Genomic DNA, 14350 nt, shown 5'->3' with positions numbered 1-14350 from the left:
TTTTTGTCATCCAAACTTACCTTATTGATTATTACTTTACTCACTATACCTCTCTTCATATCTTTAGAGATTTACTATACTTAGCATCATTGCATAACAAATAGCTTGTTTTCAGCAATTATCATATTCATGTTGTCTTTTTATCATATGGATTGAAACAGTAGCTGCCTTTGTCTTGTCTCCAGATATTTCTATTCCATTCCAGTGTTGTTACTAATGTCATGCATCCATTAATTTTTAGCTTCTGCACATTTCAAACCTTCAGCAAATGTTTCACTTATGCCTGACACTTTTCCATTTGGAATAAAATTCTTTTGCAAATTCTCTTTTCATGTAATTTTTTCTCATAAACCCTTTCCCTCCCTCTCATGTGCATGCATGTTACTTTTGTTTTTCATTGATTTGTTTCAGCAGCTTGTAAAAATGTTCTATCAATCTCATTTGAATAGCTTGATTCACTCTCTCATCAACCTTTCATCATAGTCCATCATGCCTTGCATAACCATGTCCAAATAGAAATGAAACTTTAACAGCTTCATTTTTCGACAGTGTTGGTGGACAGTGGAAGCTACATTGTGGGCCACGTGGTTGAGTATGATACATACTTTAAATGGAAAATTTTTTACTTTTCTTGACTTAATGTCCTTTTGCTATTGGGAGCACGTGGCGTGCCAAGTAGTTGAGTCGGAATCATAATCCAATCGAAATATTGCTTGGCCTGGCTCAGGTGCCTTATCGTTGAGTTAGAATCGTAGTTTAATTGGAATAGTTCCTGTATTTTTGACATAACCTTTTTGACATAACCACCATTTTATGACCTGCTAGCCCATATGACTTATAAAACAATTAATCGAATAAGGAGTTGGAGAGGTTTTACTGCTGTGCTCACAGGTTCTGTGATAACATTCATCAGCCTTCTGTGTTACAGGCAGGAAAAGACAGAAGTAGAGAAAGTTTTTGGAGCTTCTTGAGTTTGTTCCTCTGCGACTTGTCCACAGTGCTTTGGCATTTACTAAACTGACTAAGCTAATCTGTAATCCATCTCTCAACCCTGGCTTATACGTGCAGTCCTGTGCCAAAAAAATTCTCAATTATCTGACAGCCTGGATATTCCAGATTGCAATATGTGTCAGCCTAGGAAGTACAAATTACTCTTATTGGTAGTTGTAGGAGATTGCATCATCTCTACCTACTTGGAGAATAATCTTCACCTCCTGAGAGTGAGGAAAGGAAAAGTCAGTCCCCCTTAATCCAAACTATAGCAGCCATACACAATCTGAAGGATTCTAACATGGCCATAACTCTAGTACCTCTTTGTAGCATTTATGCACCATCTGTTCCTTTTTCATATGCTTACCTTTATAAGTTTGTGCCATCCTTTTGCTCTACAGCCTCATGTGGTTTTTCTCAACAAATTAAAATTCCATCTTTTACATTCTCGTCTTGCATGTTCCCTCAACAAATGATTCCTCAGTAATCTTTTTTGCATTTCTTGTTTGAGTCCAATTGAGCTTCACACTTACAAACTTTTTCTTCACCTTTTTACTTTCTGGACATCCAGATATCCACTATTCATGCTTGTTCACCTTTTGCTAAAACTGTAACATTAGGAGATTCATCAGGAAACATTGTGAACACAACAGAATATAATACATATCTTGAGTCCTTATCTTAAACCATATAATCAATTAGCTTATTAATTCTGCACAACTGATCATGTGTGTGTGAGGTGTTTGCTGAAATAATCCCCACTCAGTACACACACATGTATATTAAACTATCTACTTTTTCTTTCTACATATTTTTTTATAAACTGTTAGATATAGCATTTTATTGCATCCTTTAACATTAATATTTCCAGTCAATGTTGGGTTCCCTTCTTTCATGATTTTTTAAAGATATTTAATTCCTTTTGAAATATTTTCTTTGCTTTTATTGGCATTTTCAAGGTCTACATACTTTTGGGCAATTCATCACATTGACTTAATTGTTTAGTTTCCTGTCTGTGTCTGCAAACTATATTCTAGAGTAAATGATCTATTATACCTTGATTGTAAAAAAAATTTTAATAATGAAATTTTGTAATACCTGTTTACTTTGCCACATATTACTGATAAATAACCTTACTTCAATGTAGCAATTATCTCCTTTAAATTTTTCACACTATTCCTTCTACTTTGACATTTACTTTCTCATTTTCAGGTTATTTTTCTACTTTTTAATTATCTATCTTTTCCTCACATCTTAACCAAATGATCTGGTTACCTGCTACTAAATAATGAAGACTGATCCAGGTGAACAAAATTATGGAAATGACCCCTAACCTTGTGTATAATTTTCTGAAAGCATTTCACACTAGTTGTTGCCCTGATAGATTTGAGTTTTGCTGTCTTTCCTCTTCTTCTATTTGGAAGATAAACTTGCATTCATACAGAATAGTTGGCACAACTATATCTTCAAACAACCCTATCTAAACAAGTACAGACTTCTTACCTTTCTCCCAGTCCCCAAAAGTGTTCCCATTTTCCACCTGATAGTTAAGTTGTGCCTCCATTGTATCATTTCAAGTGCACTGTTTGAACATAAAACAAACTATTTATCACCAGGAGACAGCAAGCCCAAAAAACATGCCCCAAAATTGTCAGCACAAGACAAGCAAGAGTCTGCCATTGACCTTGGTCTTGGGCCTCCATTGGAACCTGAGCAAGCAGACAACTACAAGCGAATCCAGCAGGTAAGCTTGCATGGACACAGATTATAGGGCAGCTGAGAAAAGCTTTAATATCTGTAACAAATGAATGATTGGGACTTGTTGGGAATGGGAAGGTGAAATGCAGTAAGTAATTTAATAAAATTTCCACTAGAAATGTAGTCACTGCATAAAAATCTTGTTACGGTTTGAGTTCTTCATTAGCCATAATAACATAAATAGTATAGCTTCTTCTTTCATTAGTTTATTTTTTATTCCATTCATAATTTGTTTCAGGAGAAGAGAAAAGATAGATAGATGTATGACTACTTGATTTTCAGATATTGGTACGAATGAACAAGCTATGTGTGACCCAATCCAGTCATGGCAATCTTACGCCTCGGAGAAATGAGCAGCGCCTCCTCCGCAACATGGGTATACACTCTGTGGTGCTTGAACTCCTTCAGGTATGGTCCTTGCTGTCATCTCTGGGTGTGGATTTAGTTATGTGGTTATTGCTACTCTTTATCACTGTCAACATTTTTGTTCATTATGATATATTTTGTGTGTGTATACATATAATATATATATATATATATATATATATATATATATATATATATATATATATATATATATATATATATATATATATATATATATTGTATATGTATACACCTATATAGAGGTTGGCCATCAATACTGCAGCTTCATTTAATTGGGAACCTTGATCAATCTAGCTTATTTTCAGTTGGCTATATTCTCAATTTTTTAAACACGCCATGGCTGAGTGATTATTTCACTGCATGCGACCACAAATTATGCTACAATCATAGCAGAGCCCTGCTTTTGTGTGCACTATGGTGACAAGAGAATGTGAAAACATCAACCATAGGTATCATAGGTATTATCAGCATCTGTATGGATTTATATCAACAATTTTCTGTTTCTATGTGTCTTTGGAATGTGTTAGTATAGTAATGTGGCAAGTGGACAAGAGCAATGAGTGGAAACAGAGCATCAAAACATACTCTGTGTGTGAGTGTAAAAGTCCCACAACAGTTTTTTTACATGTGTATTTTATTTTATCAACAACTGTAAGGAGTTATACTGACAAATTAATATTGTTCTGTAGTCTGTAGAATATCTTAGGATAGTAACTGAGAAATAAAATAAGAACAATGCTTAAAAACAGATCACCAAAATATAATTAGTGTGCAACTGTAAAAGTCCTACCATCAAGTTTTGTAATAGATTTTATACATTATCAACATCAGTTTGGAATTCTGTTAACATTACTATCACTGTGTCTGTGGAATATGTTAGGATAGAAATACAGCAAGTAAATTCAGGACCAGTTGCAATGGTGGGAGCAGTTCTACACTGTACTGCCACTCCATTCAAAAAGCTGTGGAAGTGGAAAAGGGATGATAGTTGAGCTGAGTTATCTGAGAGGGTCATGTAGAATGATTAGATGGGATGGTGAGAGCAATGAAAGTGTACATAAGAGAAGTGTGTGAGCTTTGTACAGGTGGTGTAAATTGTGGAATGGGGAAAATGATCACTCTTGAGATATTATGCACATATTGAGAGGTTAAAGAGTGAAGAGTTTAAGGAAAGTGTGTGTGTGTGTGTGTGTGTGTGTGTGTGTGTGTGTGTGTGTGTGTGTGTGTGTGTAAAAAGTATTTTGATATCTGAACATTAATATCAATTTCATTGTCTCTCACTCTTAACAACAGATTCCTTATGATCACAAAGAAGACAAACGCATGAATGAGCTGATTGAGTTAGCACACCAGTTTCTCCAGAATTTTTGTCTGGGTGACCGTCCCAATCAAGCTCTTCTCTACAAAAGCATTGAGCTTTTCCTCACTCCAGGGGTAAGTTATTGTTCTTTCAGACTGTGTACTCATTTTAAGGTTCAGAATTTCAGTTTTTCTTTGCATCTGCACTTTATCTTTTTATTTATTATCTCATTGTTATTCATTTAACTACTTCCTTAATATATATATATATATATATATATATATATATATATATATATATATATATATATATATATATATATATATATATATATATATACTTCACTTTATCTTTTTATTTATTAACTTATTTTTATTCATTTAACTGTTTTCTTTAAAAAAAATTATATATATATATATATATATATATATATATATATATATATATATATATATATATATATATATATGAAAATAATTGCATTTTCCCCTCACAAACAGCTCTTGGAAGCAAAGACTATTTGTGCAGTGTTCAAAGACAACTCACATCTATGTGGAGAGGTGTCAGAACTAGTGATTCAACACTTCATACACTGTATTGAAACTCATGGTCGCCATGTGCAGTATCTCAAGTTTCTTCAAACCATTGTTAAAGCAGAAGGACAATTTCTCCGTCGCAGTCAGGACATGGTGATGCAAGAGGTTAGTTGAGAAAATATCTTTGGAATGTACCTATTTGAAAACTGGGAATGTAATATTTCTAAATTAAGCAATAAATATGCATTAAATTATATGAATATTATGATTTGAGAAGATAGGAGCATCTTTGAATTATTTATCTTTCTCAATACCTGTCCAACGTTGCCTACAGAGGGCATTAGCTGAGGCAAAGCACCCGCAGGCTCACTCACTCATTCAAGCATTTTTTTTACAGCTTAGCATTTAATTCTTGAAGGGATGGATGTCTATGAAAAGATGTGGAAAAGTACAGGGTGGTATCATCAGTATATGTAGGAGTGGATAGGACTAAGTTTAGCATAGAATATCATTGATGAATAATTGAAACTGAGTGAGTGGCAGGAAAGAACCCTTAGGAACATCAATGTTAATAGACTTAAAAGAAGAACATTTTCTGTTTACCACAGCAGCAATAGAATGGTCAGAAAGGAAACTTTAGGTTACAGAGAGAAGGATGGAAGCCACAAGAGAGTAGTTTGGAAATTATGGTTTTGTGCCATGCTATATCAAATGCTTTTGATATACTAAAGGAAACAGTGAAAGTCACCAAAATCCCTAAAAGAGGATGACCAAGACTCAGTAAAGAAAGCCAGGTCACCAGTAGAATGGCCACAATGGAACCCTTAATTGCAATCAGATACAGTATAAGGTTATGAAGTGACAGATGTTTAAGAATCTTCCTATTGAGGATGGATTCAACCTCTTCTTTCCTTTTACTTTACAGGCATAAGACATTCATCTTGCATCTTACACTCTACCATCCATGTCACTCACAGCCTTTTCCTTAGTCTCATATCTCTCACATCAGATCTAGTAATCAACTTCCATTTCTCCAGTTATCCTTAGCTGCAAATAAAAACCTGTATAAACAGGTCATATAATTGTAGTTTTTAAATTACTAAACCTATGTTTATCGGCTCACATTACTTCTCATCTTTTGTTTTACAGTTAGTCAGTGCTGGGGAAGATGTGCTAGTGTTCTACAATGAACGTGTGTCCTTCAACACCTTTGTAGAAATGATGAAAGCTGACCGTAACAGGATGGACTTTGACGAGAGTAGTCCTCTCAGGTAAGTAATAGCAACTTAAACTAAGTCTGGGTACTGGTGATGGTTTTGAATGGAGAAGACTGACTGTTTTTCATGTGTATAAAATCTTCTAATACTTTGATATACATGCAGGTGTTTATTTATTATTATTATTGTTATTATTATTATTATTATTATTATTATTATTATTATTATTATTATTATTATTATTATTATTATTATTATTATTATTTATCTGACTTTCTTGAGGCTAAAGTGATATGACTTGATGGGTCTTCTTTGGTTTTCCATAACAAGGCATTAGCTATCCATCTATATACTTAGTTGACATTCTTGTGAAGGGGATTAACTGAGACACACACACACACACACACACACACACACACACACACACACACACACACACACACACACACATTCCATAAAGCTTAAATTAAAATCTATCTTAGTTCCAAGGCCTCTTGGGGAAAGAGGACTGATTCTCATTGACCACAGTGCATGGTGACCATTTGTGCAGGATTACTGTTGTCTTTCTACATCACTGCCCAACAGCTACACCATAATAGCCCCCATGCTCTCTCTCACATCTGACTTGATCAGTTAGTTGATCAGACAAGATGCAGACACACCTCTTATTAAGGCTCTTGATACTACTTACTATTCATCCTTTGACAACTACTGTCTGTTCATCCTTGTCATGCACAACCACTCTCACTTTGCTCCAGAGGCATCTTTTTTTATGACAGTGGAAGATCACTTTTCAGATCCTGTCTCACTTATCAAAAGCACTTCTATTATTCCTTTATTGTTACTTTATTTTTATTTTTCTATTTTTTTGTTAATTTTTCATCTCTTTATCCTCTACCTCAATTTTTTGGTTTGATGTAATTGCTAGTAAAAATTCCCTGTGTTCTCATAACATTCCTGTTCAAACCCACTTTTGAGCTTCCATGTAATTACAAAAAATATACCATGTAGTTAATTTGTATTTATTTATCAGGACAACATTAATAGCAGATGTGATATTATTCAAATATTTTCTTTGGGTTTCACTCCTGTCTTTTTTCCTATTTGATTTTTTTCAAAAACTTGCATAAGACTGCTGTAAGCAGTTTCAGCAGTTTTGTCCTCCCTTTTTCTCTTTGATGATGTAACTTTATACGTAAGTGCAGTGCTATCCTTAGGAATGTCTTCCAATAACTTCACATATGTATCTGCTTCGTAAGTGCTTTGATATAGTCACTACTATGTGCAAGGCAATTAGCCAGTTATATTTATGTGATATTGCTTGTAGCTGAGTACTTTGATGAGTGATTGCTTCCATATTCCACATTTTATGTCATGTTGCTTTGATAGATGGATTACAAATTGATTTATCACAAATCACATAGTCCTTGAGGGTGTCCTTCCTATTGTTCTTCTGTGTTTACACTATGTTGGCCAAAGATTTTGCCAGTGTCATTCAATATCAGCCCTTTTGTGTTTGGAGTTTGGCCACATTCACTAGTTTTGATTCTCAGTTTCTCCAAAACTTTTTTCTTTGAAAAAAAAATTATAACTATCTATCTGCTCACAGTATCATATCTGACCATCAGCATGGATTCTGAAAAGGATGATCCACTGCTGACTTTCCATCTTTATTTTAACTTAACCTGTACAGTGTTGTCCTTTGTCAGAGATGGGGGTCTTGGTAGGTTGCATTTTTTCATGTATTTTTTATTTACCATGTAAAATGAGAAAAAATCACAAATCATTTTGATATATATATATATATATATATATATATATATATATATATATATATATATATATATATATATATATATATATATATATATATATATATATATATATATATATATATATATATATATATATATATATATATATATATATATATATATATATTCCCTTTTTCATGAAGGGAGATGTGGCTACAATTGGATTTTCATTCTTAGAATATTTCCCTTCTCAGTGCTCATGATATCAGGCTGAGGATGTGGAATTTTATATTTATATATTTTTAAAGCTTATGATCTATCCTTTACATACATTTTCCACAACCCAATATTGTGCGTAATAAATAAGTACTTCTTTACATTACAAATACTATAAATAAACAAGAACTGTAAGTTCAACGAAATAGTTGGATGTGCCTCTGGCAATACCCCACATCTCAAGGCCATGGTTACTATGCATGCAGTTCTCAAAAAAAATAAAAAAATAAAATAAATAAATAAATATATATATATATATATATATATATATATATATATATATATATATATATATATATATATATATATATATATATATATATATATATATTATGAATTTTATGACTTTCAATTATCCTTTTTTTCTGATTACTCTGAAGTCTTGTTTCTTATCTCTTATGCCTTGCTGATTATAGATTTGAGAAGTAACTTCCTAAGAGAAAGATTTTTTGGGAAACGGCAACCCACCCTGTATAGCCATCTCCACGTAACAATGAAAGTGCACCAGAACATTTATAACCAAAATTTTTATCCCTCTCAAATAGCATAACTTTCAATTTCTTTTTATGCTTTGATATTATATGCATGTTGACATATGCATCAAAATTACAAAATAACTCCCAAATATGTTTCAATTCCTACAGAAGTATTCAGTACACAATAACTACAACCCCAAAAGACAGGTATATATGTATATATATGAAAACTGACTCCTGACTTGTCCAAATATTCTTTGTTACCATTAGTGACAAATTTTATACATACAAGCAAAATTGAAGACCATAAAATAGATGAAACTAAACATTTCCCTAAGAGGTATGTATTTATACGTGCTAAACACTGTACGGGTAAATAAGAATATTGGTGAAACTTTGCATAAAAAGCTTTGATGAGACTGGCATAGACTATTGATCTCTGAGCTTTCTTCATGTTTTCTATCCATCTGTCTACATATACCTTCATCTCATTTCTGTTCTGATCATTCTGCTGCTTCAATAGTAGGTGGCCACAGTTTTTTTTCTATGTATTACCTAACAGTAATGTTCTGTTCTATTATTCACTACTTTTACATCATTCATAGATAACCTGTTAAAATTTTTGCCTTATATTAATGATTCTACCCATGCATTTTTCAGTATCACTTGTCAGATCATCAACTCAGCTAGAATCAAGCACTTCATTATGAGAAGCTACAGAGGGGATCTTTCTGCAATTTCTGAGTGGAGTAGGGGAAGCCTTCTGTTACTCAGTCAATCATCATGAATCAAAAGCTTTTTATCTCACCAATGCCTCTCATTTGATTAGCCTCTTCAATATTTCACACTCTTTCACAGTAGTGTTTAATCTCTTGCTCATTTTAAGCCATTGGCCTACCTCCTTTACATGTGAAAAAGAAGCCATCTGGCAAGTGGTGGTGCATCACCTTTAGTTGATGATTGGAGTAGTTGCACTTGTAACTTATAGTAACTGGTTGCAGGCCATTCATCCAAAAATTAGGAAGGTTTACTCTGCTTACTCTTATTTTCCTCAAGTATGCATGTTAATAGAGAGGTACACCCATGGTTTGGGATTGAATTTTGTATATGAATATCAATTAATATGTTACCTATAACTTTATATAGTTTTCTTCCTTTTGATAGGTTTTTATCAAATGTGAAAAATTCCCAATTATATTAAAAAAAATGGTTAGTGATAATGGTAGTGATGGAGATGCAAACAAAATAGTGTTAGCATTATTAGATGAGTGAGATTATCAAAGAAAGATAAAAGTTTATCAAAATATTGAATAAGAAGGAATTTGGAGCACTTACCTCACTGCAGTGAGTAATCAAATCATCTGGGTAAGAGAAAAGTAAGATACAGTACCAGCGGTTCTGTGTCCTGAAACAGTATTATATTCTTTGCTTATTTTTAACTTCTAGAGCTGCCTTCCAGGTACCACATAGAATTGGTGAAGCTACTAGCCTGCTGCACTGAGGGCAAGAATGCCTCCACTGAGATCAAATGTCACAGTCTCTTACCACTGGACGACATAGTGGCGATGGTAGAGCACAAGGACTGTATCCCTGAGGTAATCCTCCCCTCACAGCTTGTGCACGTCCGGGCAAGGCCACATGGGTGAGGGGGCCAACAGCTGGCCCATGCCAGTGTAGGGCCATGGTCTGTGTCGGCACTTGTATCAGTCAAGCTTCATATTCTACTTTTCACTAAAAAATATTTGAAATTATTTAGTCTTAAAAGAATCTGAAAATTCATGAATGGATAGAATTTGTCAAAGGAAAAAATACTCCAGTAATTTTGTATGTGCACAGGCAGGCATTTGCTGTGTGCGTGTGTGTGTGTGTGTGTGTGTGTGTGTGTATATATATATATATATATATATATATATATATATATATATATATATATATATATATATATATATATATATATATATATATATTTATATATTCATAAAACTTACAAATATTTTATTTTATGTAAACTTGACTGATTACATGTACCTGGGCATTACACTATTGCTTCCTGAATTGAGGTTGGGTAGTATGTGTCTATCTTTTTTTCATCCCTGTGTTGGCTGTTGGCCAGTCTTAACACATGAACACACTAACTTACACTTTTTAGAATGCAGCCCAGCGCTTCACCAGGTCCTCAGTGGCAGCTACTCCATTCAGCCATTAAATTAGTGGTTCTTTCCCCCCCCCTCCCCACTCACCTCATCCCTCCCCTAGGTACCACATTGAGCTAGTTAACCTCCTGGCTACGCTGACGGAAGGCAAGAACGTGTACACAGAGATAAAATGCCACAGTCTCATTACCCTTGACGACATAGTGTCTGTGGTGACACACCCCGAGTGTATCATCGAGGTACTGTAATACTCCCTTGCTGCTGCCCTGTAGTATTTGCTATCTACCTCACTTCCCTTGCTGCCCCAGCTAACACATGATGCTTCCAGAATGTCATATACATGTACTGTGGTGATCTTGTAGCAGTTATTGTAAACATTATACTATTTTACTTAACTAAATAACATTGTGTGATGGCTGGGATGATTGCTGTGTCCATATTTTTTCTTCTTTTTTATCGTCTTTCTTTTAACAAGATGTCTGAATACTAATGTTTTTAGTTTATTTTTAGATTGAATTGTGTGTATATATATATATATATATATATATATATATATATATATATATATATAATGTTTTCCTGGCATGTTTCAGCAGCAGTATATGTGATCGATCATTTTAAAAATTTTCTAAGTCTTATTTTTACTGCACTTGAAATTAAATATCCATGTGCCAGAGTAAGATCCTCAGTAAAGAGAAGTAACCCAGAAAAGTTATTGTAGAATAAAAGTACAGAGGAGAGGATTTTCAGTCCTCTTGCTTTGCCATCTTTAGTTGCTTTCTTATGATACACAGTGAATGTAGTAGCAGTTTTCTTTCAACCTGACCACAGAGTCTGCACTTAATCTCTTCTCCTACTACAAGGGAAAAATTGAAAATGATTGTATAAATAATTTTTCAAGACCAAATTCTACAGTGTATTTTTAATTGAATAATGCAGAGGTAGTATGATTAAGATTTGGTATGGCACATATTTAACTAAGGGGTGGGTTAAACACTACATTAAGCAAAAGTGAGTAAAGTATTCTAATGTATTGAAAAATTTTTATCAGAAATTTTAAAAATTTTTCTACAGGTCCGGACTTGTGTTAAAAATTTTGAAAGAAATTAAATTTAAAAAATGTTTACGTAACAATTGTGGTATGTTATTTACTTAAAAAGAACCATTTAACATATGCAAAATAGTCTTTTGAGCTCAGTGGAATACAGTACAGATGAAAATAATTTTTCACTTTCTAAAGAAATTAATACACGTACAAAACACACTTTTTCCATCGATATTTACATTTTATATGAATATTCTTCTTCTAGATTTCATAATTTGATCATCTGTAACTTTAGATGAAAAAATATTTATTGGAAAATTTTTTTCAATTTTTCTACAGGACCGGCCTGTGTTAAAAAAAAAAAATTAAATAAAAAAATATTTACCCTAATAATTGTGATATGTTTTGAGCTTATAAAAGAACCATTACACATATGTGAAATAGTCTTGAGTTTTTTGGAGTATGGTTCAGATAAAAATCATACTTCACAGTTTATAGAAATTGAGACACGTAGAAAACACTTTTTTGATATTTACATAAATTTTATATAAATATTCTTTTTTTTGCATTTTGTGATTAAATCACCTATGACCTTAAATGAAAATTTTTTATCCTTTTTTTTTTTTCAAATTTTGTAGAGGTACAAAATTTGTACTGTACAAAAAAAAAAAAAAAGTGCATTACCTATGTCTTAATTTTTTTAGAAAATGAAAAATTATTTTTATCTGTACCTTACTCCAGAGAACACACAAAAATATTTTGCATATGTATAATGGTTCTTTTTAAGTAAACAACATATCACAATTGTTATGTAAAAATTCTTTAAATTGTTTTTTTCAACATTTTTAACACAGGTACAAAAAATTGAAAAAAAATTCTGATAAATATTTTTAATTTAAATTCTTAGATGATTAAATCTTAAAAAGCAGAAAAAGATTATTTACATGAAAATTATATATATATATATATATATATATATATATATATATATATATATATATATATATATATATATATATATATATATATATATATATATATATATATATATATATATATATATATATATATATATATATATATATATATAAATGTTTTCTACTTGCCTCAGTTATGAATTTTATCTGAACCGTACTCTAAAAAACTCAAAAGACTATTTTTTATATGTATAATGGTTCTTTTATAAGTACAAAACATATCACAATTGCTGGAAAAATTATTTAAAGAAATTTTTTCAAAATTTTAATACAGGTCTGGACTTGTAAAAAAAGTAGAAAAAAATTTTCCGATAAAAATTTTTCATCTAAGGTTACAGATTAAATTATAAAATTCAGAAGAAAAATATTCGTACAAAATGCATTTATCAATCTGAAAATTGCATTTTCCATGTGTCTTAATTTCTTTAGAAAGTGAAAAATAATTTTTTTTCTGTACTGTATTCCAAAGAACTCAAAAGAGTATTTTGCATATGTATAATGGTTCTTTTTAAGTAAAGAACATATTACAATTGTTACATTAAAATTCTTTAAATTCAATTTTTTTTTTTTTTTTTCAAAATTTTCAACACAGGTGTACAAAAATAAAAATAAAAATTTTTGATAAAAATATTCATTTATGGTCATAGATGATTAAATCATAAAATGCAGAAAGGGAATATTTATATAAAAGTTATATATCTGTCGAAAAAGTGTGTTTTCTATGTATCTCAATTTCTGAAAAAGTGAAATATGTTTTTATCTAAAACATATTCCAAAAAAAAACTGAAAAGACTATTTTACATATGTATAATGATTCTTTAATGAGTATAAAACATATCACAATTGTTAGGGAAAAATTCTTTAGATTGAAATTTTTCAAATTTTTCATCTAAGGTTATAGATGATTAAATTATGAAATGCAGAAGAAGAATATTCATATAAAATGTATATACCAATGGAAATGTTTTCTACTTGTCTTAATTTCATTAGAAAGTGAAAAACTTTCTGTTTGTTACTCCAAAAACTCAAAAGACTATTTTGCATACCTATATATATATATATATATATATATATATATATATATATATATATATATATATATATATATATATATATATATATATATATATATAATTTTTTTTATAAAGAACATATCACAAATTCTTTAAATTATTATTTTTTTCAAATCTTTTAACAGAGGTCCAGTCCTGTACAAAAATTTGAAAAAAATTCTGATAAAAATTTTTAATTTAAGCTTATAGATGATCAAATCATAAAATGCAGAAGAAGAATATTGATATATAAATTATATATCTAGCAAAAAAGTGTGTTTTCTATGTGTCTTAATTTCTATAAAAAGTTAACTATGATTTTTATGTTTACCATGCTCCAATATTGATACTGTGACACCACACCACATGCTGCCTCTAGAACCTTACTACTTACTGCTGCTATATGCACATGTCCATGCTGTATTTTGT

The 14350-nt window shown here is 31.4% G+C and overlaps 1 protein-coding gene across 1 annotated transcript in view; it reads left to right on the top strand.

The window, feature by feature from the left end:
• Positions 1-14350, top strand: part of LOC135108414 (inositol 1,4,5-trisphosphate receptor type 1-like) — a 151472-nt gene that overhangs the window by 79234 nt on the left and 57888 nt on the right. The window contains 6 exon segments of the mRNA XM_064019369.1: positions 2607-2734; positions 3031-3156; positions 4429-4569; positions 4936-5136; positions 6121-6242; positions 10154-10289. Of these exon segments, the coding sequence (XP_063875439.1) occupies positions 2607-2734; positions 3031-3156; positions 4429-4569; positions 4936-5136; positions 6121-6242; positions 10154-10289 (854 nt within the window).

This window comes from Scylla paramamosain, chromosome 17, assembly GCF_035594125.1.
Source record: "Scylla paramamosain isolate STU-SP2022 chromosome 17, ASM3559412v1, whole genome shotgun sequence".
In the NCBI taxonomy this organism is placed as follows: domain Eukaryota; kingdom Metazoa; phylum Arthropoda; class Malacostraca; order Decapoda; family Portunidae; genus Scylla; species Scylla paramamosain.
The sequence above is the reverse complement of the archived record's forward strand: the minus strand, read 5'-3'. Positions and strand labels throughout refer to the sequence as shown.